Raw genomic sequence first — 24,658 nt, 5'->3', positions numbered from 1 at the left:
AAGTGGATATTGAGAGCTCTTGGAGCTTGAGATGAAATGTTCCTGTTTTTTTCCTGTATCAATTAAGGAAAACACTTATTATTTAACCCTCATGCACTGTTCGCAAACAATACCCTTATGTGTTGTTCGGGACAAAAACGTCCCCTAACTTTAACAGTTTTAAAAATATATATTAGTTAGGGGGACGTTTTTGTCCCGAACAACACGAAAGGGGGTAAAATTTGCCCACAGTGTACTGTTGACCTATGAAAAATTTTAAAATAAAAAAAAAATCATAACAAAATGTATGTAAAATTAAGCTTGTTGAGTGAAAATTATTCAATTTGCTCACATATTGACAAAGTTATGGCCAAAATAAACAGAAAAATTACTCTCAGAGGACAAAAATGTCCCGAACAGTGCATGAGGGTTAAAGCAAGAGATGTTAAACACAAAGCCAAGCATTCTCATTGGTCATAATTACAGTTTATGTAAAAGAACCAAACAGATGAGAAGTTTAAAAAATTATTTATAGTATGATACAAGAATATTTTGTGCAAGAGGTTTTTTTGGGGCTGTGACACCTGTACATTATGAACAAAGCACTTAAAATTGCAACCTGAAAGCAGAGCATGGCCGTTGGGGCCATGGTTGTGTCAAATGGCTAGCTATCGAGATACTATTATACAAAATGTTTCCACCAGTATACAAAGCCTGTATAAGATTAGATTACATATATTTATATAAAGTGCAGAAGAAACAAGCACTTACAGTGAAGGTCTGAAGTGCTTTGCGACTGAGTGTAAACCCACCACCACATGCTGTAAGCCTCTTCATAATATGGCCAGGTGGTTGGGCTAAAGGACTTGGCAGGGCAGTATCACAAACTGTTGGCCATAGTTCAGCGGCAGAAAATATACTGTAATACAAAATGTATGAAAGGGATACCAATCTGTGCAATATCAGTATGAATAGTTATGAATATCTAAAATTCCCCTTTTTTTTTACAAATATAAATAGACACTTGTTGCTAAAGCATAGCACCACGGGCTCTCGTTTTCTTTTCCACCACTGAATATGAAATAACCTGAAATAAATGAGAGGATTCAATCTTATTTCAGGGGGAATAAGACATCTCTGACATTAAAGATATAAGAAAATATATGCACTGTTAGTGACTAGATTACATGTTTCTGTATATATGTCATAATTCTGGTTTGTCACTATAATGTTTCAAGGTTATAAAAGCAAGTGAATTCAGCATCACAGTTCAGTCTCAAGAATACAGGAGAGCAAGAGGCATTAAGCGGTCCATCAGACTCTGTCCAGCACCTCTCCATGCCAAAACACACCAGCAGCTGAGGATTCTGGGGGATTATCTAAGTTTGCTGGGAACCCTACAGAAAGACAGCAGGAGAGGAAGAGTGAACAAACTTGGTTGAGTAAAATGTGTAAGCTGTAAATAATAATAAAAACCTAATTGTCCTTACTGAGTTGGTTCTTTTACGTTTCCAGCAGTCCGGATTGAGTCGTTTCTGCTCCTCGGCCAGAGCCTTGGCCTCCATTGTGTACAACCTCCTCTCCTCGCTCTTCATCTTCTTCCACTTGTCACCCAAGATGACACTAATAGCCCTAGACAATAAACTCAGATTAGTTTCAATCTGTCATCAGGGTCCTTTTATGGTTTTAGCAATTTCCCTTTTGTCCAGGGAATGTGACAACAAACGACATTTACAAAACAAAAATGAATCAATTGAAGTTGTAGAAAAGACAAAGTAATGGCCTGACGAGGTGACAGTAAAGTATTAATAGGGATTCTAGTAGCAGATGCTATTTCTAGAAATACATCTCTACAACTTTTATGCCATTTCACATTGTCTTGTTACTGTAAAGAAAAACAGTTGTGCAGTGATGATAACAGTGTAACTCCATTGTTGGAGTCAACTTCCTTAATGTTGACTTCACTCCGCTAGCATGAGTTCCATGTTGGGGAAATACCATTGACAGTAAAAACTATGGACAGAGCTTCCGTGACGTCACCCGTTTGTTTCTGAAGAGCCGTTCTGAGGCTCGGTGGGAGGTTCCGGGACGTGATGACCGTCGCCATGTTGGCAGCGTCACGTCCACCAAAACTCCAAATATGGACAAAGAGGGGGAGCACGAGCGGGGTTTAGGGGGGCGGGCGATCGTGGAAGCAGGAAACTCACGCTGTGATACGTCAACTGTCTGTCACTCAAGCGGCAACGCCCATAATTATGTGTAATTTTAAGTCCGAATACAATTGAAACGAGTGAGTTGTAAAAAAATTCACCCCCTGTACAATTGACACTAGAAGAGAACCTATCATCTGAGACCAGAGTGTTTTTTTGTACCAGGCTGTAAACATGTTCTTTTCTGCTGTGAAGTCGGACATTTTAACATGGGAGTCTATGGGAAATTACTCGCTTCTGGAGCCAGCCAAGTTTTGACACTTCCGCATGGGCTTCAAGTTTGAGCCCCGAAGGTTGCCGCTTGGGAAATACACATGTAGCTACAGTTACTGAAATCCAAAATGGTGTTTGTGGTATTCTCTAGTCTTCTTGTCACTGAATATATATATTTTTTTGACTGGTCATTATACTAAATGTAATCTAAACCTCAAAGTGTCTGGATGTTTTAGGATGCCTTGGGTGAGCTTCTCATCTAACACACCAGCATTGTGTTATAAACTGTCCTTGAAAATAAGTTGCTCAAAAAAAATGACACAACACATATATAAAAGTGCACTAAATCCCATGGAACTAGTCTCACCTGTTGTCTTTCCCAGGATACATCTGTGTGTACTCCACTCTGTACTTCTTGGCAAAAAGCATGAAGGCATTCATTGGCCGCTTGCATTTTGTAGGAGTGGCACCACTGGGTGTCCCTGAGTTGTGGTTTCGGCTTGATTTGCTACCGGAGGATTGTGGGGAGCTGGATCGCTCCAGTTTATCACAGTCTGGACTGACGGCACCCCCACTGGACAGGGAGGCTCTCCGTTGACGAGCCATGCTGCTGAGGACATACACTGCAGAGGAGTCTAGTGGGGTGAAGTCATAGCTGAAGGAGGAAGGAAAGTGAGAAGACATTTTGTTAATAGTTTGCAACTTTTTGTTTCTCTTTCTAGTTTGCGTATGTGCCGTTTATTGGTAAATGTATTATCTCTGAAAAATCTGCTGCTGTTTAATTAATCTAAAGTTCTACATAATAATTAATATCCTAATTAAGTGAGTATTTAGTGGCAAATATCATCAACATGGTTCAAAACACAAATGTTGTAGCTCCTCTGTCTGATGATTCATGCTCTCATCTTTTCATTAAGACAAAGCCACATGGCATTAGTTTAAAAAGTGCACGGTACCTTCTGAAAGTGTCAAAAACAACCGAGTCATCACAGTTAATGGCATCTGGATGGTTTGGTGGCAGGCACACATCTGCCAGCTGCATCTCATAACAAGGGATCCCATGGTGCACCACAGTGAGGCTTGGATAAAAGGAGGACCACCCTGGAAAAGATCAATGGGATATTAAATATCAGTATGAGCCTAAAGTGGTTTAATTAAGCATTAAACTAATCTGTTTGCATTTGGCAAACACTATCTGTTAGTGTAACCCTGCAATAGCAAAAACCTTTTTTACAATCTGGTGATTTTTCTTTTCTGTCTTTCCAACAAATCTGTTTGTTTGTGAAAGAACGGGAAAACATAAGGCATTATCATACCTTTATGTTTAACAAAAAATGGGTGATCCAGTCTGCATTCAGCTGTTAAAAGGCCTTCTTCTGATGAGCCTGGGTCAAAGGTCAGTTTAAGGATGGCCTGGCCAAAGGACACGGTCTCCTCATGACTCACCAACTTAAGTCCATCTGAACCATATCTCTGTAAAAGTACAGAAAAATACTGTATTAAGACAAGTCTGTTCACCTGCAAGAAGGGCAAAATTGGGCACCACCATAATAGCAATTGCACCATCTTGTGGCCAGTCTAAGCTATTGTAATATACAAAACTCCCAGAAGAAGGGCTACTTTTAACAATGACAAGTCAAAATGATCTACACACACACACACACACACATATCTTAAAATTAAAACTGACAATGTGTAATTAAATTAAATTTTCAGTGCAAACATCTTTGAAATGTAGCCTACCCATAAATCCACTTATGAGTTACTAGTCAAGGCTGGTATAAGGATGATACTCGATGGCAAAAAAAAACAAGCATTCCCCGTTTTTACAGTGTATTTTAACTCATACAACGTCCTGACAGCAGGTAAAGTATTCCTACTTTAATTTAATGTTAATCAGCCCGTCCTTAATGGATAGCCTTGTGTTAGCAGACAGTAGCTAACTAATGATCCAGTGCACCAGCGTCAGCAGCACGCAACGCGACACCTTTCCTCTTTGACCCACGTAGAGTACCATCTGCCCAGCACTACAGTCCTCTTTCTCTCGGCCCGCAGCTGTTTGTTGTCATGACCCTTAGAAAATAGATACACACACGTAGATGCCGCATCCATGGTTGTCAGACGTGTCAACGCGGCGCCCATCTTGGAACGGCCTCCTGAGCAGGATTCCCGGCCGAAGCGAACTTTTGTTTTTGTTCTCGCCACGAACAAATTTATCAGAGAAACTTGTTTCTCACAAACACAGGAGCATTGTTTGGCAGCAAAACATCTTCAAAACCAGTATGTGTGTGTGTGTGTGTGTGTGTGTGTTAGCACGCAGTGGGAGGAGTTCTGCACACACGTTTCTGGTGAAGTATAAACAGTACCGGCTGAATCGAACTTCTGCTAGCTTGTCACATGTTCCACAAGAACTAGTGCAGATTCTGCCCGACAGGCATCATGGGTAAAATTGGGTGAAAAAAAAAGTGTGTCCCCAGCTTAAAGGAAGGAGCTACGTCACACTGAGCACACCAATAAACTATACTATAATATACTATACTATTATATACACATGTATGTATTTATTTGTACTCATATTTATTATTAGAATGTAAAAAAAAAAAATGTAAAGTAGCATAGCTGTATGTTCCAAAAATAATATGAAAATGAAAATCTACTATATTTAATTTAACAGAGCATCTTCTATAATATACACACACTCGCCATTTGTAACAAATTAACAGTTTGAAAATCTGCTGAAAATAAGTCAAATTTGATAATATTGATCTTGACTCCTGGATCCATTGATTAAAAGTGCAAGTTGGCTTGACTTGCTCGTCCCAAGATGGCGTTGACACATCACTCCAATAGACAGTAGCAGTGAAAACGGCATCTACGTGCATATATATCTAGGCCCAAAACCTTGCATGTTGATTAAAGATCATACGTACATACACAAACGCAATGATACAAGCAAACAGGATACAACAGGACATCTGGGTTATAAAAGATCTTTGGAGCGACACATGAATAATACCCCGTTCACAATGGGGGAAAAAATCTGGCTACAGTGGGATTCGGGCCTATCCAGATGAGTGTGAACACCTCGAATCCGGCAGTATCCAGTTTGATTTCAATCTGGCTAGATCCACCCACGAGAGGTGGATCTAGCCGGATTGACTCAAATGTGGCTCAGGTGTGAACGCAAATGTGGCTAGCGAATCCGGCTAGCGACATGCTACTTCCGGTTCACGGGGCGCGACACGGGACAAAAAACCACACAACACATGCGCACACACGGTCCTACCACGGCCTGAACAGACTCTGTATATTACGAGGCGCCACCTAGTGGTTTGGAGGACAGAAAACATGCTGGATGAAGCCGGATTGAGTGCGGACACAAGTGTGTGCTAGCCAGATTTGAAAATAGGTCTGAACGCATCCAGCTTAAAGGCTGTCTGGGCTCAATCCTACTCTAGCTTGAATGACTTTCTCCAGTGTGAACGGGGCCTGATAAGACTTTAACACTTTCTGAATGGCTCGCGACCTGCACCCTCAATTGACGCATGATCAATCGACGTATTGGGCACCCCTGATGTAGGCAGTGTATTGAGAATAATTTTAAAACATATTAAAGTCACTACTATTTGCTTTACCTTGCGAGAAGATGAGGATGGCATCATGGTTTCATCATCAGAGTCATCCTCCGAATCACCGAGTTCATCTGCTTCTTGCCACTCTACATTTGGACCTCGATGGAAGCGCAGGCGAGTTCCTGAACATCAATATAACAACGTAGCATGATGAATAAGCAGATGTGCGTTCATTAAAAACACTGCTGTTTAAACACAACAGGTGAGAATTTTATAAACGTTTAAAATCCCAGGTGGTGAAAAGCATAAAACAAATCATTATCTCCTGCTCCTTCCCTTCTCTTGATTATTGGTTGTCTTTGGCATATTTAAAAAATTAGAGGGTTGGTCACAAAAATCAATGGAGAATGCGTATGTTGACAACAACAAAGTGAAAATAACACTAAAAGAAATATGGAGTACATGTTTACACTTCACTAGGCACTTGTGTTCCATAATGCTCTGAGGCATTCTCAACACCAGTTTTTGAGCATTTGCAGAATTTAACCTAAATACCTAAATAAATGAGGTTTAAGTGAGTGAGTGTGCACCTTTTAGGAAGCAATGCCAGGCTGTGGTGGGCCAGGAGTGAGACCAGGCCATGTCTTCATCATCAGAGAATGATGAGGACATTGAGAAAACTCCAGACTCCGATTCACTGCTGGCCTGTTTAGATAAAATATATGGTAAAACATGTTATAGTGACACAAGAATAATAGATTCTTAGATGTTTAGAGTGTTGACAGAAGAAGTAAAAGGTTACCCTGACACGCCTGCGCTCCCTGAGGTGGCCTCTGGACGGGTTGGGAGCACTACTGGCTAAAGGGGGCCGGGCGTAGGAATGTAAACTATTGCTGTTGCCAAAGATGTGAACTGGGGATGACCTGAAAATAATGACAATATTATAAATGAGTACTTATATGAGATGAACGTGAATCTAACATGAAGGCACAGAGTGATACAAAATATGATGTATCAAGTGAAAAGCAGCTCAGTGTAACCCTGTAGAAATAAGCTAAACACAGTGAAACTGTGCAAATTCCAGGACATAATCATGTAAACATAATGAGCTGCTGTTCAAGCCAATAACTGCTAAAATACAAAACAGTTTTCTCTGACCAGTTAAAGTTGTGTTGCTAACTTGCCAATCCTGCTTTGAGAAACACCCCGAGGTGTTCAGGTGTACACGTATGTTATTACGCTTGTCACGTTTGTTTTTCACTAGACAGACCTCTTGTGTGGGGCGTCCTTCAGCAGAGGACTCTGAGGACTGGTTGCAATGTTGGCCAACTCAGCAAGCCAGTTGGTGCTGGGGGAGCAGCTGAGCTCCTGGTGAGACACTGCCCCAACCTGAAATAACCCTGGAGACCTCTGGTCCTCTTCCACCTCCTGTAACTCTGGCATGTCATCTGAAGGACAGATTGCAGAAATAGTTTTACAAGATATAGGGCTCAGTAATCTTAACCACTCACTGCAAACTTTAGCTGGTTTACCATAATCCATGTGGCACCCAGGTGAGGAAGGCAGGTCCTCATTACACTTAAGGGGATCGAAGGTCTCGTCCATTCTCACAATGTATTACTGTTTCCTCCTGTTATTGTTAAGAGCTTACTCAGCTTCCATTCTTGTACTCTGACACATCTGCTGGTTATAAGCAAAAACAAAAGACAAATTAGAGCTTTCATAAACAAAGTGAAACTGCTGCAGATCTTAAAAATCCTAAAAGGCACCCTAGGGCATAGAAGAGTTTGGAACCATACACTTTCTTTTGATGTAATGTCTTCTACTGACATTACACTACCGTGACAATAAGTGTTACAAAAACATCTCAAATACATACACAGATCTGTACAAGTGGACTAGTAAAACGATTTTTAATGACATGGTTTCATTATGCATTGTGGATGGATCTATGAATCTGTATTCGTTTTAAAAACAACATTTAAAAACAACGATTATATAAAATATCACTAAATGCGAAATCAATGCATGTCACATATGGCATCCATATTAAAAGGATGTGTGTGCATCCTTTAGGGAATCCTTTGTCTCTGAATCGACACAGTAAACCTCTGTGACTTAGTCATGTGACCAGCTGCGTGGAGGCCTTGTTTATAAACTTAAAAGGGTTCAGCGCATGCGTATCAGAGCTCATTCATTCATAACTGCGCAGCACAAGTGATAAATTGCAAGAATTCGTCTCATAAAGTGGTATATGAAAGCTAATAAATGCAAAGTGTTAAAAAAAACTCGTACAGATATCAGTGAGTCGATTTGTGTATGTTTTTTTTGAAAAATGAGTTTGTCTTTGACGACGTGCAATGTGGGAAAAAATCGTTATAAACACGAATAAAGCTGTGAACGCAAAAAAAATAAAATCATCAGTTACATGGAGGAACTACGCGTCAATTTTGACTATAACTTATTGATCGCAGCACGTCCTCACAATCCGCAGCTTCGACTTCGTACAGGCGAATAGGACAACAACAAATCGATCATAAAAACGCAATAAAAGTCAATCTCGTGCAAAAAAGACGGTTAAAAATGTCAAGCCTCATGTTCCCTCAGCCTTTAAACGCAGCAGCAGTGAGCTCCGTTCAAACCCACAGGCTGTACTGTCCCATAATGTAAACAAAAGAATGTCAACAAGTTGAGGCATGACGCAACCTCTCTGTCCCGTTCAAAATGAATGACACCAAAGCCTCTGAGGGCCTTTTAACTGCATTTTCACACTATTCGAGGCCGCTCTTTGCCAATTTAAAGACGTGTTTCTAACACACCAAACTGCCGCCGGGTGGGTCTTTTAACCTCAAAACAACAAGCGTCACAGCGAGAGAAGAGAGAAAAAAACAACAAGATACAGTCGATCTCAACGTCTCAGTCGACGACAAATGAACGCGTGACAACCTCGATAAAACACGCTGTAAGAACCGCAGAAGCACGCAGCACGCGAAACTGAAGTTAAAAACAAGTGTGAACCGTTTATTTCTTCGAAAAAAGTGGTCAACTTCCCACTTACCAGACCTGTCGCCATCAAGAAGAAACTCTGTGGCATTCAGTCGAGAGGTGGGGAATGAATGTTTCCAGAGAACGCCTCCTATTGGTGCAAATGAACGTCAGTAACAAGATCCCGGATGTTTTATTGGTTGTTACGGGTGAGAAAAATACAGAAGGCGGGGCTTAGATTGTTGATCATCTTATCATTGGATGAAAGTATGTGCCTGTTACTACCCAGTAACAGCTGATTGGCAACAACAGGAACAATACACGGTTATGTTTTTTATCTGCAATGTTGCAACTACAGCAAAAGCACACGGTGTTTTATCGATTTCATTTCTCCTTAACTCTTTGTTTTAACTTGATTTTTGTGAATGAACAAATAAATGACTATTGAATGAATGAATGAATGAATCAATCAATGAAATAACACGTGAATATAAAATGTTCTTTATTGACATGAAAAGTGAAACATACAGTACTTTTAGCCAGTGTTGTGGGGTTGTTGCCTTAAAAAATAACCAGTACTACCAGGGAGGGTGGGATAAAACCAAGCTGCAGACAAAATACAGATGACCTCAGTTGTTCATTTCAAAAAAGAGTAAAGAAGAAGAAGAAGAAGAAGAGAGAGAGAGACAGCGAGATGAGAGGACCTCAGTATAAGTCGTTGGCAGAGGTAGACGGCAATAATGGGTGTCTTTATAGTGTATGTTTCACCTACACGAAAACAGTATGACTTAAATTTTACATTAAAACACAGAAAAATCAACCATCTTAAGACATCGCCTATAATGACTACAGTATAGTGGGGCAACTTAATGAGTTAAAAGTGGGCCTATATAATAACAGTAAATATTTAAAATTGTACAGCAATGGGTTGTATGTTTTTCTTTCTTTTCTTTTTTTTTTTTTTTTTACAAAACTATCAGCTATCTCTCTTAAGTCTGCTTCTTTTTTGTAAAAGCATAGTATAAGGCTAACAGCCACGAACACTTACCAACAATGATATACACAGGTTATGAGCATGTATTCATGGGATTCAAATAACGTACGAAATAAATGTATTGTTAAGGTACTGCCAAGTCTACATTCTGTTGTGATCAAAATGTGAATTAACGTCTTTTAAAAGTTTTTTTTTTGGGGTGGAGTGGAGAGCACCCCCTACAGAGAATGCCATATATATATATATATATATATATATAATTAATTAATCACACAATTCAATCCAGTAAGAAAATTGGCTTTGGCATTTGATTTTAACAAATACTGCAGAAATTTACAAACAATATTAATACTGTGGATGTAGCTATAACACTGTGGAGAAAAGAGTTAACAAAACTGTGCAGTATACAAACAAATAATGCACCTGACACTGACAAGTAAAATGTACACTTACGTTTTTTTAAAGGTGAGAAGTTGTGAGAAATGTAATTTAAACAAGCTTTAAGCAACTCTGCTTTGGCTTACTTCACTCTGAACGTTCTGTGGCAAACCCTACTTAAAAATAAACCTCGTCTCGTACTTTATGGGAGTTATTTATCTGATGTTGTAGTGTGGTGGATATTCACATTTCTGGTAAGAAAAAGCTATTTTTTTTTCATGTGGTTATGGGGAAAACATCCATACAAGCCTTGTTCTTTTCCCCCAGTCCACCCACTCATGGTCCATTGTAGACATCTTATGAAGTCTGCTGCTCAATCTCAGGGCTACCTCCAAACAGGGTCACCAGCTGCTCCTCGTAGTTAGCAATGTTTCTCTTCATGATGTCCATGCACGGGCCTAGCAGTCTCTCAAAGGCTTTAACATCCATGACTGACAGAGAAAAGAAAGACAACAGATTAATGAAGAGAAATCAATAACAAAAGTTGTGTGTGTGTGTGTGTGTGTGTGATGCTCATAATGGTACCCAGGCATTTGACACTCCCCACAGCATAGGCAGATGCAGCTCTGGGCTTGTTCGTGACGAGAGCCAGCTCTCCAAAATACTGGCCCCTAGAGCATGTAGCAATATCCACCTCCTCTTCCTCCTGGTCTTTTTTTGTCTGCTGAAAAGAAAGACACATTATAATATGTTTTCTTTTTTTAAAAAAAAGAGGGTTGTTTCCACTTCAAGATGAAAAAAGGAGAAAGTGCAAAAATATACCCGGGTTCTTTTCATGGTGATTCTAACTTGTCCAGACTCAACAATGTAGAAGCAATCTGCTAAATCACCCTGTGCAACAGATCAAAACGGTCATGATGAACACATACACACGGCGGTCAAAGTGATACGGTCACATAAAGAGATGTGTTACCTGAGCAATAATCTGCTGTGAATCACTGTACACTCTGGTGGATAACACGTCTACTACCTTCATTCTCTCTGACAGCTGTGGATGGAAGGACACTGGGGTTGGTTGTGGTGCATAAGCACAGAGCACAGTTTAAAGTGAATGCTGACCTCTAAAGATGTAAGCAGCGGTAATGTTTCAATGAATGCCTCGTATAGCTTCCTCTTCTTGGCATTGTTCTTCACTATGATCCTCCTGAATGTCAGACGATCCTGAAACACAGCATATGGATTATCTTTTGGATAAAAAGCCCTTTTTTTAATGCCACAAGGCCAACATAATCTAATATGTCCAACAAACGCTGGCACCATCATCAGATTTTTTATCTTTTCCCTACATTTCCAGACTGTTCTGGTGCCTACTCACCAACACAATAACTCATATGTAACACCGCACCACTTACAGCAGGGGTCACTGTGAGCCTGAATTCAAGCAAGCAGAATACCTCTCCTTAAAAAAACGCCACAAAGACACCCAGCAGCATGTGTTACCCTGATGCTGTCAATGACAAAGCTGCAGAATTTTTTTATACACTAGGATCATGTCTAAACACCTTGAATGACAACATGCAGCGGTGCAGTACATGCTGTACTGTAGGAAAAGGTAAGCAGCTGCAGAGGGCGCCCTCTAGCTGGCAAATGTTTTTCTTCTCACCCAAACAAGAGTCTTGCAGGATAAATATCCAATTAAACATTTACTAAGAATCCTGAATGAGACAGAAGCTCCAACTGCAGTGGAGTTAATAAACTGATTAACATTAAGGGCTTGTGTGTTTGTAGAAAAATGTTAGCGTGTGCAAAAGAGGAGACATTTGTAGGATGATGGGGTTTGTCACTTAAACATGAGGAAAACCTGAAGGAAACAATAAGTCTTTATGATCCTTCTTCTTGTACAGAAGATCAATAACGCTGTGTACCAATAATCTCTTAGCTAAGACCGTTGTTATTAAAATAAATTGCAATTTCCATCAGTTTGGTAACTGCCCCTGCTGCATTCTGTGTTATCCAAAGCGAGCTGAGTGTCTCTACAGTCTGCAGTTTGTTCAGAAGCCCTTTGGAAGCGCTGTCCTTCCTCGACCTAAAGGCTGAGGGCTCCCTGTTTGTTTACACATGCACACACACACACTACAAGTGCTCAGGTCAATGGGGGATACAGCAGCAACCTGCCCAGTCTGCACAGAGATGACATAACAGAGCTGTTAAAACAGTTTCAGGACGCGACCCTCGGTGAGTCATTATAATATACAAGCTGCTTCGCAGGAAGAAATCAAGTAACAACTGAACGCTCACAGCAGCTGCTCCGGCCATGGTTTGGAAAACAAATTGTTCAAGCAACTGCTTACTTTAAAAAGACCCGAGAAAAAGCAGGTGTCTTCAACTGAGTTCAGGTCTTTATTTTCATATCTCGCTTGTATATTCGCTTTAATATAAACATTACAAGCTTGTTAAATCACATCCAGGGCTGTGATTTGTGCTCTGTCACCTTTTTACAGCTCACATTTTATGTCGACTCACTTGCGCTGTGTGTGTGTAATGCTGGCAGCAACTCTGCCTCAGACCAGTTGGGTGTTTATTTAAATCATGACAACCGACAGCGCAGCGTGTTACAAAGACCCTCGGTAAGGGGAGCCCGCTGTGCTCTTGCAGGAGGATGTAATGATTTTACTCACTAGGCACCAAAGGGCTCCAGGCGAGGTGGCGATTATTGTGGCTGCCCTGGGGGTGTTGTACATCAACGCCAGTTCTCCAAAGCTGCCTCTGTTGTCATAGCAGCCTACCAGCTTTTCCCCCCCATCAGCCACCACGAAAATGTTAAACGTTCCACTGGATGAAAATATAATTAGAGAGATAATCGATCAGAATGGCAACAAAGTTGTAATCATTGGCAAAACCTGAATGAGAATATTAGATCACCTTTCAATGACATAAAAGTTGTCCCCGTCATCATCTTGATCAATAATGTGTTCTCCTTCTGTGCAGAACTTCTCAAACATGGCATCCAGCACCTGAGACATCTCTTCCTGTGAGGGGGACAAAGCAATAACATGGATCTGCAATGCTAATGTAGCTCTCAGCGTAAGTTCAATCAGGAAGACTCTGTTTCCCATCATTCACCATTTATCCCTATCCGCTTCCTATTCTTTCTCCCTCTATCCCTCACTCCTCTGCTCCCCCTCTCTTCCGCTCTCTTAGTCAGGTGCTTAATAGAAAGCACCTCGCTCACCAATCAGCTGTCGCTTTCCGTCCCTCTCCTGACCAATCACAGCTTAGCACGAAATATCAAAGTCTTCGTCTCTCCTCCAGCTGTCTTCTGATCGAACCCGGCAACCCTCCTCCACCCCAAGCACCACCAGATCCACACCAGTAAGGCCTCCTATCTCCTGCCCTCCAGCTCTCCACCACCACCAGGTCTAGACCCCGGGGGGGGGATCTTTTGATCCAGCGGCCTCTCCTCTTGCGTTTTCCCCCCTTTCCGGATGTGGTCTTCACGATGGGGTCTAGAACTCCAATGCACATTCAAACTTTGTACTTAATAAATCTTTCTCATTCAGTTCGCTGAGTCTCTCATGATTGAAAAGAGGGCAGCGTGTCAACATGTAGTTCTCAAACAGTTATGGGACAGAAATAATCATCTAAAAAAATTAGCATGCTTTTTGTGGATTTGCAGGTTTACAACAGTGCCACAAACTGCTGTGCTAGTAATTCAGCTTAAGTAGAATGTAGCACACAAGGCCGTAGTTTGCAGTGATCAAATAATCCTAGAATGTCAAGGTGAAAAAGGATAATCCCATCTATTATCTGCTGCTTATTGAGGATGCGGATGTATCTGGATTACCACCTATTTTTTTACAATTTGTCATTATTTGTATTCTACAGGTTAATCTCATATCTATTCTGCTTTTCCTCAACGGGAATAATTTGTACAGAATCATGCAGAATGCGCTGAGCATGTGGCAGAAAGCTGCTGTGGCCGCAGGACATGTTTTTTTGTTCTTTGTGTAATTCAATGAGATGGAAGGGAACAAACCAGAGGACTGCTTATATAGAATAATAATTCACTCACTGGATCCAAGTTCTTGAACAGAAGAATGTCCCTGCATGCTTCCTGTAGTCTCTGTCTCTGCTCGTCAGTTTTTGGGTAGGTGACCTGCAAAATTAAAACACATTTTAAGAGCCGCTTATTCTGAAAAATTGAAAGGATGATAATGATAATGACAAGAGATACAGGTTACCCATGGTTCTTTATCCTCCTCATCTTCATCAGGATTGAAGGCTTCGGCACACACTGCATGGCAGGAACCAACAAATAAATAACACTCGAACATACAGTACGTTCACAGATTATTTTTTATGGCGTCAGGGATTCTACGCAGCAGTGAAAGAGTTAACTTCCAAATGCACCCGTGCCCTGTGTGTCTTAAATAATATACACACAGGGTGATTTTTGGGAGGGAGGGTGGGAGGTCACCTTACGTAACCTCTGCACAAACACATGTTCATATTCAGGTGGCCCACAGCAAAGACTTTCAAAGATTCCAGGGTTGATTTAGCTGCATCTCACTGAACAAATCTTTTAATAAAAACCTTTGTTATAAGTGTTTTTTGGGGACGGATGATGCTCGAAAAAATATATAAACGATGTGGTAATACAGGAGCAATGCCCAGTAACCCAGCCATAAGCATAATCTAAGCATAATCTTAATCTTAAATTAAGACCACTCTCTTTAGTTTAAGTCTTACTGCCCTAACAGTGTCCTCTAAAGAAGACGAGAACTTCCCATCTGAAGTCATAAAAGGTGCAAACAGAGTTTTTCCCTTCAGACAGGAAACCGTCAATTTAATACAGCAGAGTTATTCTTGCAGAGCTACAGCCGCTCCCGATCCCCCCCCTCCCGCGTCACTCTGACATTATTAACCAGGTTCAAGGAAAAAAACGTATTTCACAAGCTCCAATAAATCAACACTATTTTAATAAGTGGGAGAAAGTAATAAAAGACAGATGGAAAAAAAAAACTTCCCTATCACTTGTACTGGAGCAAATGTGACGCAGCCTCAGTGTTCATGTGTTTTTTTTCAGCACTGACAATGTCCAGAGTTTTCCCTTTGACCCAGCAGCCTTTTAAAGGCCACTGTTACTAAGAAGCACACTCACCTGAGGCTCTTCTGATGAATCTGTTTATCACCGGGGCTGCAAAGGACAAAGAAAAATAAAGTCACATGATCATTCAGTTTTCAATTTTCTACATCTACAAGTGTTGGGAGGAGGGATCCATATTCAGCTGTGTGGAAACCTGAATGAGGAGAGGCTGCTTTGATGTGGATCTGGTCTTTGAGTCAGATTTACATGAGAAGAAATTCACATGAAAAAAAAACACAGCAAAAGTGCCAAGCTCCTACACAATGGGTCAGTATGAAATATACATTAGACAGGAGGGCTCGTCCATTCATAGCCTGCCAGCCAGGGCTCACAGGGGGAAACATCATTAAGAAGCTGGAGGTGTGATGGGGGCACGAACATGACCCAAAAAAACCACGATCAGTGTTGGAACAGGGGCTCAGCCACGTCCTTATGCAACCATTGCAGACCCCCTCTCTCTCTCTCTCTCTCTCTCTCTCTCTCTCCCTCTCTCTTCCTCTTCCTCTCTCTCCCTCTCTCTCTCTTCCTCCCTCCCCCTCTCTCTCTCTCTCTCTCTCTCTCCCTCTCTCTTCCTCTTCCTCTCTCTCCCTCTCTTCCTCCCCCTCCCCCCCTCTCTCCCCCTCTCCCTCTCTCTCTCATTGGGATGCTGTGTCAGAGCTCCCTGGGTTTGCTGCACCGGCCATCGTGGTAAACATGACCACCACACCTCAGGAAACACATCCTCAGCTGTCAGCACTGCTGCCATCATCACAGCGCAGCTCTCTGCCTGTGTCTGCTTTGTCATATCTGTGCTACATGAGCTGATCAGCGTTAGGCCCACCAGGCCTGCACCTGCAACAAGACCGTATTCAAAATGGCCAAAGGTGGTGCAGGCTCTTTATAAAACACACACACACACACACACACAGTGCAGCCTCTCTATTCTGCAGCTGCCCCTTTTTTTGTTTCACAAAAACACACACACACGCAGATGAAGAGCAGCATACGTCCATGGACCATCATCCAGTCTCCGTGACCATATATGGCAAATGACAGAGCCGTGGTGGATGCAAGGTGGCGCGCACCGCTGCGCTCAGAGTGCTCCTCATCCTCTCCCACAGATCACCATTATGACACAATATGAATTCATCTCATCACACACCACCCTCCTCGTATGTAGTAAATACATTAACCCACCTGTGAACTCCTCGTCATCGTCGTCCTCCTCCTCCTCTCCGTTCTCTGAATCGATCTGCATGGCTTCGTCAATGAAATTGACCGCTTTTCCAGGTCTTGGGGCCGAATTTTGGTCATTGCCAAAGGAGGCCTCTTTGGTCTCGCTGTCCTTCAGCTGGGTGAAGTACTGTAACGCAAACTCGAGCAAATCCCTGGGCTGGTTCCTCAACACTTCCACGGTAAAGCTCTGTAACAGCTCCGTCAGTCCTTCAGGGATTTCTATACTCATTCCTGTTATCAGTCTATGAATGTGGACAAAACCGGTTTGCTGCAAAAACAAAAATGGAAAATAGAAATCGCAAGTGAGGCTGAGGACGGAGGAGGAGGGGAGGGGAGGAGAGAGAGAAGTCCAAAATCAGCAACGACGGGTGTGTAGTCAGGCCACCCAGGCGGCAGCAAGGCAGCCAGAGCGGATCCTCGCGTTTTCTTGAATGAAAATGGCTCTCTGGATTTTTGGTCCAAGCATCTTCTGCTGCTGCTGCTTCTGGCTATAGGAAACCCACGCATGTGACCCAGGAATCCATGGCAACCACCTATCCAGGGATTGCGTATGAGCAGCAGCGCAGAAGCTGCAGTCAGTCGCAAAATACAAATGATGGGAAAGCGAAGCCCCTCGGGTGGGTTCTATCAGTCACAGATCGATTTTCAGTGAGAGCAACAAGATCAAATATCCAAAGCCCAGATGATGTCCTTATAAAAAACAAGGAAATAAAGATGACAATAAAAATCATCCATACAGTGCTGCTAGTCTAAATTCCATAATAAATAAACATATCCTTACATTAGAAGCTCATCATAAGGGGGGACTGTCACTTTAACAGCACACAAAGAGCCCGGAGGGAGAAAAATAATAAATGTGCTGCATATTTTAATATCATGGGACCTTTAAGAACACTGTGCCTATGAAGCATGACAGGCTGTATGCCTTCAAGTTTCATTATGGAATTAAACATTCAGCATAAAAGACAAAAACTAGTCTGAAACCAAAGCGCAGCATCTGCTCACATAAAAAAAAACAGTGATAAATCATCATTTGAGATTTTAGGCTACTGGAATCACTTTAAACACTTTAAATAAAAGTTTTACAACAGAAGTGGAACAAAATGTCCAACAATGCAAATGACATATGGCATCAGGAAACAAATAAATCCATGGGCTTTAGTCTTGAATTTAAGGACAGAGCTCGATGACCTGAGGTTCAGCTACTTCAAACCTGAGCTCTGCCATTATCACATTGTGTTGGAATTTCATGGCAGACAGCAGAGGGCAGGGTAACAGGAGGATTCAGTAGGAATTCAGAAAGGAATCTGGCTAATATCTGATTATGAGTCTTCTGTGGCTCCACCAGGGGACCCCTCCCCCCCTTGCTGTGGCCCATATCTGTCGCCTTTTATTAAGAAGGCACAGCATCCTCTCACTCCTGGGAACATATGTGGAGCACATACAGGGACTGACCTGTTATACTGCTGTTTAGCTGCTCTCAAACTGCTAACCACTCAGGGCCACTGTGAGCCGTGTGTACACTGGATGATTTTGTTTGAATGTATACAGTGTACTGTAGGAGGCAGCTGCAGAAACCAAGCTCTGTGCATCGGCTCTGCTCTCTGAACCGTGGATCCTGAAGATTGTTTCTGCTTAATGTCTCCTCACAGACCAGCGGAGCTTGCATCTGTGGAGATACTACACTTTAAAATGCAAAAAAAAAAACATTAAATTCAAATGTGCACATGTGGTTTAAGCAGAAGCTATCCTCTGATGAGATACTTAAAAGGTGGGAAGCCACTTTTTTAAACTCCTAAAGTTAAAGTTAAATAAGACTGCAGCTTGGTTGTGGTTAAACTGATTCATAACTTCTACATGTGGGTAATAGTGCCATCTTCTGGACATGATATAACATTGCAATGTTCTGTTATGTGTGCTGCAGCCTCATCACAGCGAGCATTAAGAATCATAAAATAAGGCTAGTTTATTTCATCACAGTAGGAGGTAAGGGGGATTACCCTCTTTAGAATATGGCATGGGGCAAACATTTAACTTTTTATTTAAAACAAAAATGAAAACGTGTAAAATAAGATTTTCATGTAGTTTCACCTGTTCTAAAGCTCATTTCGCCACTGTTTTCAAGGGGGTCCAAACATTCTGTTACTAGACATACTTAGAAAACACCTGCTGTGTTATGTGTTACCAGGAAACCCACTCCTTATTCGTCAGTCACAGTACAGTTGAAAATCTAGATCTGAATTTACATCCACTAAAACTGTTAGAATCAGTTTGTTTTTACTTATCAAATGAACAGATATTCTGAAAACGTATTGCAGGGACTCTTAAACGTTGTACATGTACATGTAAATAAAAAGAATCTGGATGTAACAAGAATTGACCCTAATATACCGTAGTACCCTTTCAGAAGCTCGTCTTGTTCACTTTTAGGATTATCCCTCTTGCCTTTTAGGATATTGGTTGGTTGCAACATTTCATTGATGTTAAAATAACTCTCATATAGTGTGCTAAACATCAAACTTACTCCTGTATATGTTGTTTTTACAGGAAACATTTATTTGATCAATAGACAGGATCGCATCTTTCCATAAACAGGTCAGTTAAATATTAACAAATTTACAGCCATGAGGAATGTAATAAAAAAAAAAAAAAAATAACAAAAACAAACAATGCTCGCCTTAAAAAACCCCAACCCATGATAACAATGGTGCAGGAGTTCAGTTTCCAGCCTTGTTATTCGGTGCTCCTCTCAGTGCTTCACAGTTCATCCCTGTCTGTTTTTGTCTGTGATGGAAAAGAAGAAAACTTTATGAGAGAACAGCCTGAACAATAAATACTCCAACATTTAAAATTCTTATTGTGCAGCCTCAACATGTGCCAGAATACCAAGTATTCTCACCGTTTCTTCATCGTCTTCCTCCTCATCTACAATATCCTCTTTATCGTCAGAGTCATCCTCTGCTGGTTCCTCAGGCTCCTCCTCTGGCTCTTCTTCAATCTGTAGAGCAGTCACAGTTTTTAAAGAATACTTCAACACCATCTTTGATCGTAAAGACAGAAACCTTTTAGTCATGAAAGGAAGTAAGAGCTATCAACACCTTGCACACTGAAACTGAATTCATTTGTTATGCATAAAAGCAAAGTGTGCAACAGCTGGCAGAAACTTGCCTGTTCTTCCAGAGGAACATTCATGCTGAGTCGGAGCATGCGCTCTATCCTGTCTCCGTATGCCTTCGTGTCAACCAGCTGGTAGCCGGAACGCAGTGTGGCCGTCTCAAACAAAACTACAGCCAGATCTGATGCAGTCTGGTCCTCAGCATCAGCCTGATGACATTAAGGGAAAAACATGAGGCTCTCAGCTCTGATTGGTCCATTTTATGGTTACAAATGCTAACTCTGGCCTCATGTTAAAATCAATGTATAAATGACACAATACTGAATGATTAAATAGTACATGTATATACCACTGAAGAGAAGAGTAAGACTTACATTGACCCTGTTGAGCATCTGCTTGATAAGAGGATGTTTGGGGTTGATTTCTAGTGTTTTCTTCTGGCTGGCATAATAACTGAAAAGCGAGAGAGAGAGATTAATTAGAAACTGCGATGAGCATAAACATTACTGGAAATCAAATAGGTATTGTAATTACTCACTTTGTGGAAATGTCTTTTCCTGTCTGGTAAGCTTGTGCCTTCATGATCCTCTCCATGTTTCCTGACCAGCCATATTGACTGGCAACCAAAGCACAGGGTGAATTGGTCAGCCTCTGAGAGAGCACGGCCTTCTCAATCTGTTGGGGGAAAAAAAAAAACAGCATCATGATAAATAATGTGACCGATTACAGACATTCACCACTTCTGCGGCTGGTGTTTATTTTTTTATTTTTTTTAAATCAATATTACAACATGCGTCTCTCTTACCTTCTCCTTAAGAGCCTTGTCCTTCAGCCAAGTGGTCAGAGGTTCAAACTCCTTCTCCAAGGCCTCCCTCTTCTCCTTTGCCTTTTCACCCTCGTCAAATTTGACGCCCTCCTTAGCCACGTTTTGGAATCGCTTTCCGTCAAACTCGGGTAGAGCCTGGATGCAGTATTCATCCACAGGCTCTGTCAGATAGATCACCTCATAGCCCTTCTTCAGCAGCCTCTCTACGAAGGGAGAGGACTCAGCCTGTAAACCAAACAGACAAGAGTTTCAGCACATCTTGTATGCATGTTTGAAAATGTACATAACAGCAAAAGTTGGGCATTTACTCACCTCCTTTCTGCTTGTACCAGCCATGAAGTAGATCTTGTCCTGCTTCTCCTTCATGCGTTCCACATACTGCTCCAGGCTTGCCAGGGTGCTCTCACTGTTGGAGGTCTGGAAGCGCAGCAGCTTAGCGAGACGGGTCCTGTTGGAGTGATCCTCGATGACGCCCAGCTTGATGTTGGTTCCAAACTCCTTCCAGAACTTATCATTGTACTGTTCCTCTGCAATCTTCTTGATCATGTCCAACGTCTTGCGCACCAGCTTCTTCCGGATAACCTGACCACGGATAAGACAAGCAATGACTTGTTTTGCCATGAAGCTAAAACATGGCATCATAAAGATGAATGTGGATGCTGAGCTCACCTTCAGCAGTTTGTGCTGCTGCAGAGTCTCTCTGGACACATTGAGAGGAAGGTCATCAGAGTCAACCTGGAAAAATAAATCTCACTTAATCGCTGTGTGGGTGATATTAAAACAGACCACATCAAACATGACTGTTTAAAAATAACTCACCACTCCCTTGACAAAGTTAAGGTACTTGGGCATCATATCATTGAAGTCATCAGTGATAAACACTCTCCTGACAAACAGCTGTGGAAGACACATTTTTATTTAGAAATTGTTCAAGTTCCTGAATTGTTTTTTCCTCTCAACGAAAGCACAGTAGTATATAGAACTACTGCTCAGGATACACACCTTGATAAAATCGTTTTTCTTGGAACCGTACTCATCAAACAGACCACGGGGAGCTGAATTGGGCACAAACAGGATAGACTTGAATGTAACCTCGCCCTCAGCCGTGAAGTGGATGTGTGCCAGAGGGTCGTCGCTGTCCTGTTGAAGAAATAAACGTTTGAGTTGGTATTTCTAAAATTAATGATCGTGTGACAAACGGCTCCACTGATCTTGTGCCTACCTTTGAGAAAGTCTTGTAGAAAGCCTTGTATTCATCCTCCTCAACCTCCTTAGCTGGTCTCTGCCAGATGGGCTTGATGTCATTCATCAGTTCCCAGTCCCACACAGTCTTCTCAACCTACGACACATAAGAACACTTTGGCAAAAGTGGAAAAGAAAACACTTGACAGAACACGTCTTTTCCTGATGTGCCAAAATATTAAACGTCTCATTGCACATGTGATTCTAATAATTTCATAAACGACCTACCTTCTTTGTTTTTGGCTTTTCTTTGTCCTCCTCCTCTTCCTCTACCTCAGCCTCATCTTCAGCAGTCTCCTTCTCTGGATCCTCTGCTGCCTCTGCATCTTCCTCAATGGGCTCTTCAACAGTCTCAGTCTAGCATGTTGAAAAATAAATCCATGATTAGTCATTTCCATAGTTGTCACATTATTTCATTTCATTTTGAAAATGTGGAAGGAAATATAAATATAATCACCTTGCTGGCCCAAACATAGATGGGGAAGTTGATGAACTGAGAGTATTTCCTGACAAGGTTCTTGATGGTCTCCAGCTCCAGATAGTCTGAGGCCTCCTCCTTTAGGACAAGTCTGGGGTGAAGCAGAGGGAATGGGGGATTATATTTAGTTGCTCCATGACTTTGATAGTAAAAAGAGAGCCGTGCATTGCTATACATTTAAGTTCTATAGAGTTTGATGTACAGGTGCATGCAAATAACTCACGTGATGGTGGTTCCTCTGCCCAATGTGCTGCCACGGGGATCCTCAATGACGGAGAACTGATTCGAGTCAGACTCCCAGATGTGCTGGGTGTCATTGTTGTGCTTGGATGTCACAATAACCTTGTCGGCGACCAGGAAAGCAGAGTAGAAGCCCACGCCAAACTGCCCAATCAGCTCAGATGTAGACTGTCCCTCAGACTGCATGTCTGTCATCTTGTTCAGGAACTCACTGGTGCCGGACTTAGCGATGGTGCCCAGGTTCTTAACCAACTCCTCTTTAGTCATTCCGACACCAGTGTCTGTGATGTGGAGCATGTTCTTCTCCTTATCAGACTGGGGATAGAAACAACATGTTTATATTAAAATAATACAAAACTGAGAAACTGTTGGCTACAATAAAAGGGAAATATCTGATGTACATACTTTTATTTTGATGGTCAGCTCTTCATTGGCAGCCATTGCATCCTCATTGGTAAGAGACAACAAGCGGATCTTATCCAGAGCATCTGAGGCATTGGAAATCAACTCCCTAAGGAAGATCTGAAACAGAGAATCAGATAATGATTGTAGGTCATACCCTACAGGCAAATCTACAATTGCAGTGCTACATAAAGACTGTGACTCCGCCTCACCTCCTTGTTCTTGTAGAGAGAGTTGATAATCAGCTTCATCATTCGGTTGACTTCAGCCTGGAAGGCATGTTTTTCAGACTTTTCTCTGAGTTCCTTAATCTGTGCAGCATTCAACCCATCCAGCTGGATAGCCTCCTCTTCTCTGAGGGTAGACAGATGCAAACAGGTGAGAACAGGGGAGCGCACAAGAGCAAATCCCAGGTGTTAAGCAACAAACAAATCTGTGCTCCCCTTTGGGGATCTCAACTAAAGTGTGAGGCCAAAAAGATGACACTTAATGACACGTGTGTAGGAAACTCTACAGTGCTCTGCCCGACAAAAACCCCAGTGTGCCTGTGAACATTTGTATGCACAAGCTTGGTCATGCTTGACCTTGTACTGTTAAGGTTTAGTTTACCTTTCCTGATACAACAATTACAATTCACTAAATCTAAGCAAGGCATTTAGGAGGCACCTACCTCTGCACCGCCTCATCATCTGTCCTGGAGCCATCTCTGCTTTTACCCAAATCCTCCTCTACTGTTCCATCAATGTCAACTTCATCGTCAGCCTTTACAGCGGCTGTAAAGTAAAGAGGTTATTAAAGAAGGCTTAATTCAGAATTACACATGAGAAAAAACAAACACCAAGGAGGACAGAAACTATGAAACAGCAACACCTTTTTGATGAAGACGTTGGCTAACACACAAAAAACTGCAAGATACTGGGTGGAAACTTCTAGAAAGGTACTTAGGAATAAGGAATACTGACATTGCAATAAAAACTGTATAAAAACTAGTGAACGACGGAGCAAATTGTGGTTAGCAATCTATAACTTTATGACGGCTGCAGTAATGAATGAGAAAGAAAGAAAGAAAGCACCAAAGCAAGTTAACCGCTAGCTTACTGGCTAACATTAGCTAAAATGCTGGACGAATAAAACGAGAGACGACAGTAAATCTTCCTGCTACTCACCAAAGGCTAAAAGTGCGAAAAGAAGACCTATCACCCAGGCTCGTTTCATTTTGAAAACCTGCTTGAATGCCGACGTGAGTCTTCAGCTCCTGAGACAAAAGCCGGGGGTGAGAGCAGTGCATGCAGCACTGGTTTAACAAGAGGGAGACTGACAGACTGCCTCTCCCACCAAAAGAGCCCACACTATTAAACCCGTGACAACCGGCCAATGGCTGCGCACCACGCACAACCTTCGACCAATCACAGCAGAGGCTATAGTACATGTTGTCCAATCAGATTCTTCAACATAAGTCAATACCCGAAAATCGTGGCTGGACACCATTGGCCAAGAATGAATAATCAGCACATCACTTCCTAAAATTTACCTTCATCGTTAATACGAAAAAAAAAGTCTCAGTCCACTTGTCGGTTAAAGTTTGATTTCGTGATGCAATAAGACACGTGACACAGTGAAGTCTGATGGCATTAAAGATGACGAAAGATTTGTTTTTATGTTT

At 41.8% G+C, this 24,658-nt stretch overlaps 3 protein-coding genes and 1 long non-coding RNA gene across 6 annotated transcripts; 1 reads left to right on the top strand and 3 right to left on the bottom strand.

Moving 5' to 3' along the window:
• Positions 1 to 490: 490 nt before the first annotated feature.
• Positions 491 to 9,119, bottom strand: hbp1 (HMG-box transcription factor 1). Of its 2 annotated transcripts, none has more exons than XM_028431893.1 (11): positions 9,033 to 9,119; positions 7,507 to 7,654; positions 7,245 to 7,422; positions 6,777 to 6,897; positions 6,565 to 6,679; positions 6,038 to 6,156; positions 3,719 to 3,875; positions 3,359 to 3,503; positions 2,770 to 3,057; positions 1,470 to 1,611; positions 491 to 1,376 (listed from the first exon to the last, which is right to left on the bottom strand). In XM_028431893.1, the coding sequence occupies exons 2-11, from the start codon at positions 7,577 to 7,579 to the stop codon at positions 1,359 to 1,361; spliced, it is 1,356 nt and encodes a 451-aa protein (XP_028287694.1). In that variant the 5' UTR covers positions 7,580 to 7,654; positions 9,033 to 9,119; the 3' UTR covers positions 491 to 1,358. The 2 variants fall into 2 exon arrangements, with proteins under 2 accessions (XP_028287694.1, XP_028287693.1); XM_028431892.1 differs by having other exon boundaries at positions 7,507 to 7,657; positions 9,033 to 9,115.
• Positions 9,120 to 10,312: 1,193 nt separating this feature from the next.
• On the bottom strand, positions 10,313 to 17,160 carry prkar2b (protein kinase cAMP-dependent type II regulatory subunit beta). 2 transcript variants are annotated; one of them, XM_028429956.1, is made up of 11 exons: positions 16,654 to 17,160; positions 15,493 to 15,528; positions 14,573 to 14,625; positions 14,404 to 14,487; positions 13,254 to 13,360; positions 13,010 to 13,163; positions 11,451 to 11,552; positions 11,305 to 11,379; positions 11,154 to 11,222; positions 10,917 to 11,055; positions 10,313 to 10,822 (listed from the first exon to the last, which is right to left on the bottom strand). In XM_028429956.1, exons 1-11 carry the CDS (start codon positions 16,919 to 16,921, stop codon positions 10,689 to 10,691), a joined length of 1,221 nt encoding a protein of 406 aa, XP_028285757.1. In that variant the 5' UTR covers positions 16,922 to 17,160; the 3' UTR covers positions 10,313 to 10,688. The 2 variants fall into 2 exon arrangements, with proteins under 2 accessions (XP_028285757.1, XP_028285758.1); XM_028429957.1 differs by having other exon boundaries at positions 10,917 to 11,052.
• Positions 12,438 to 13,701, top strand: LOC114451394 (uncharacterized). The gene is made up of 3 exons (XR_003672199.1): positions 12,438 to 12,566; positions 13,320 to 13,415; positions 13,644 to 13,701. It is a non-coding gene; the product is annotated as an uncharacterized LOC114451394 (long non-coding RNA).
• Positions 17,161 to 19,225: 2,065 nt separating the features above from the next.
• Positions 19,226 to 24,333, bottom strand: hsp90b1 (heat shock protein 90, beta (grp94), member 1). The gene is made up of 18 exons (XM_028429955.1): positions 24,162 to 24,333; positions 23,666 to 23,768; positions 23,208 to 23,349; positions 22,999 to 23,115; positions 22,577 to 22,908; positions 22,333 to 22,444; positions 22,104 to 22,232; positions 21,856 to 21,972; positions 21,636 to 21,773; positions 21,453 to 21,530; positions 21,303 to 21,368; positions 20,946 to 21,215; positions 20,613 to 20,858; positions 20,346 to 20,482; positions 20,182 to 20,260; positions 19,861 to 20,016; positions 19,592 to 19,690; positions 19,226 to 19,476 (listed from the first exon to the last, which is right to left on the bottom strand). Exons 1-18 carry the CDS (start codon positions 24,208 to 24,210, stop codon positions 19,450 to 19,452), a joined length of 2,397 nt encoding a protein of 798 aa, XP_028285756.1. The 5' UTR covers positions 24,211 to 24,333; the 3' UTR covers positions 19,226 to 19,449.
• Between the last annotated feature and the right edge of the window lie 325 nt (positions 24,334 to 24,658).

Source organism: Parambassis ranga, chromosome 19, assembly GCF_900634625.1.
Source record: "Parambassis ranga chromosome 19, fParRan2.1, whole genome shotgun sequence".
NCBI lineage: Eukaryota > Metazoa > Chordata > Actinopteri > Ambassidae > Parambassis > Parambassis ranga.
The sequence above is the reverse complement of the archived record's forward strand: the minus strand, read 5'-3'. Positions and strand labels throughout refer to the sequence as shown.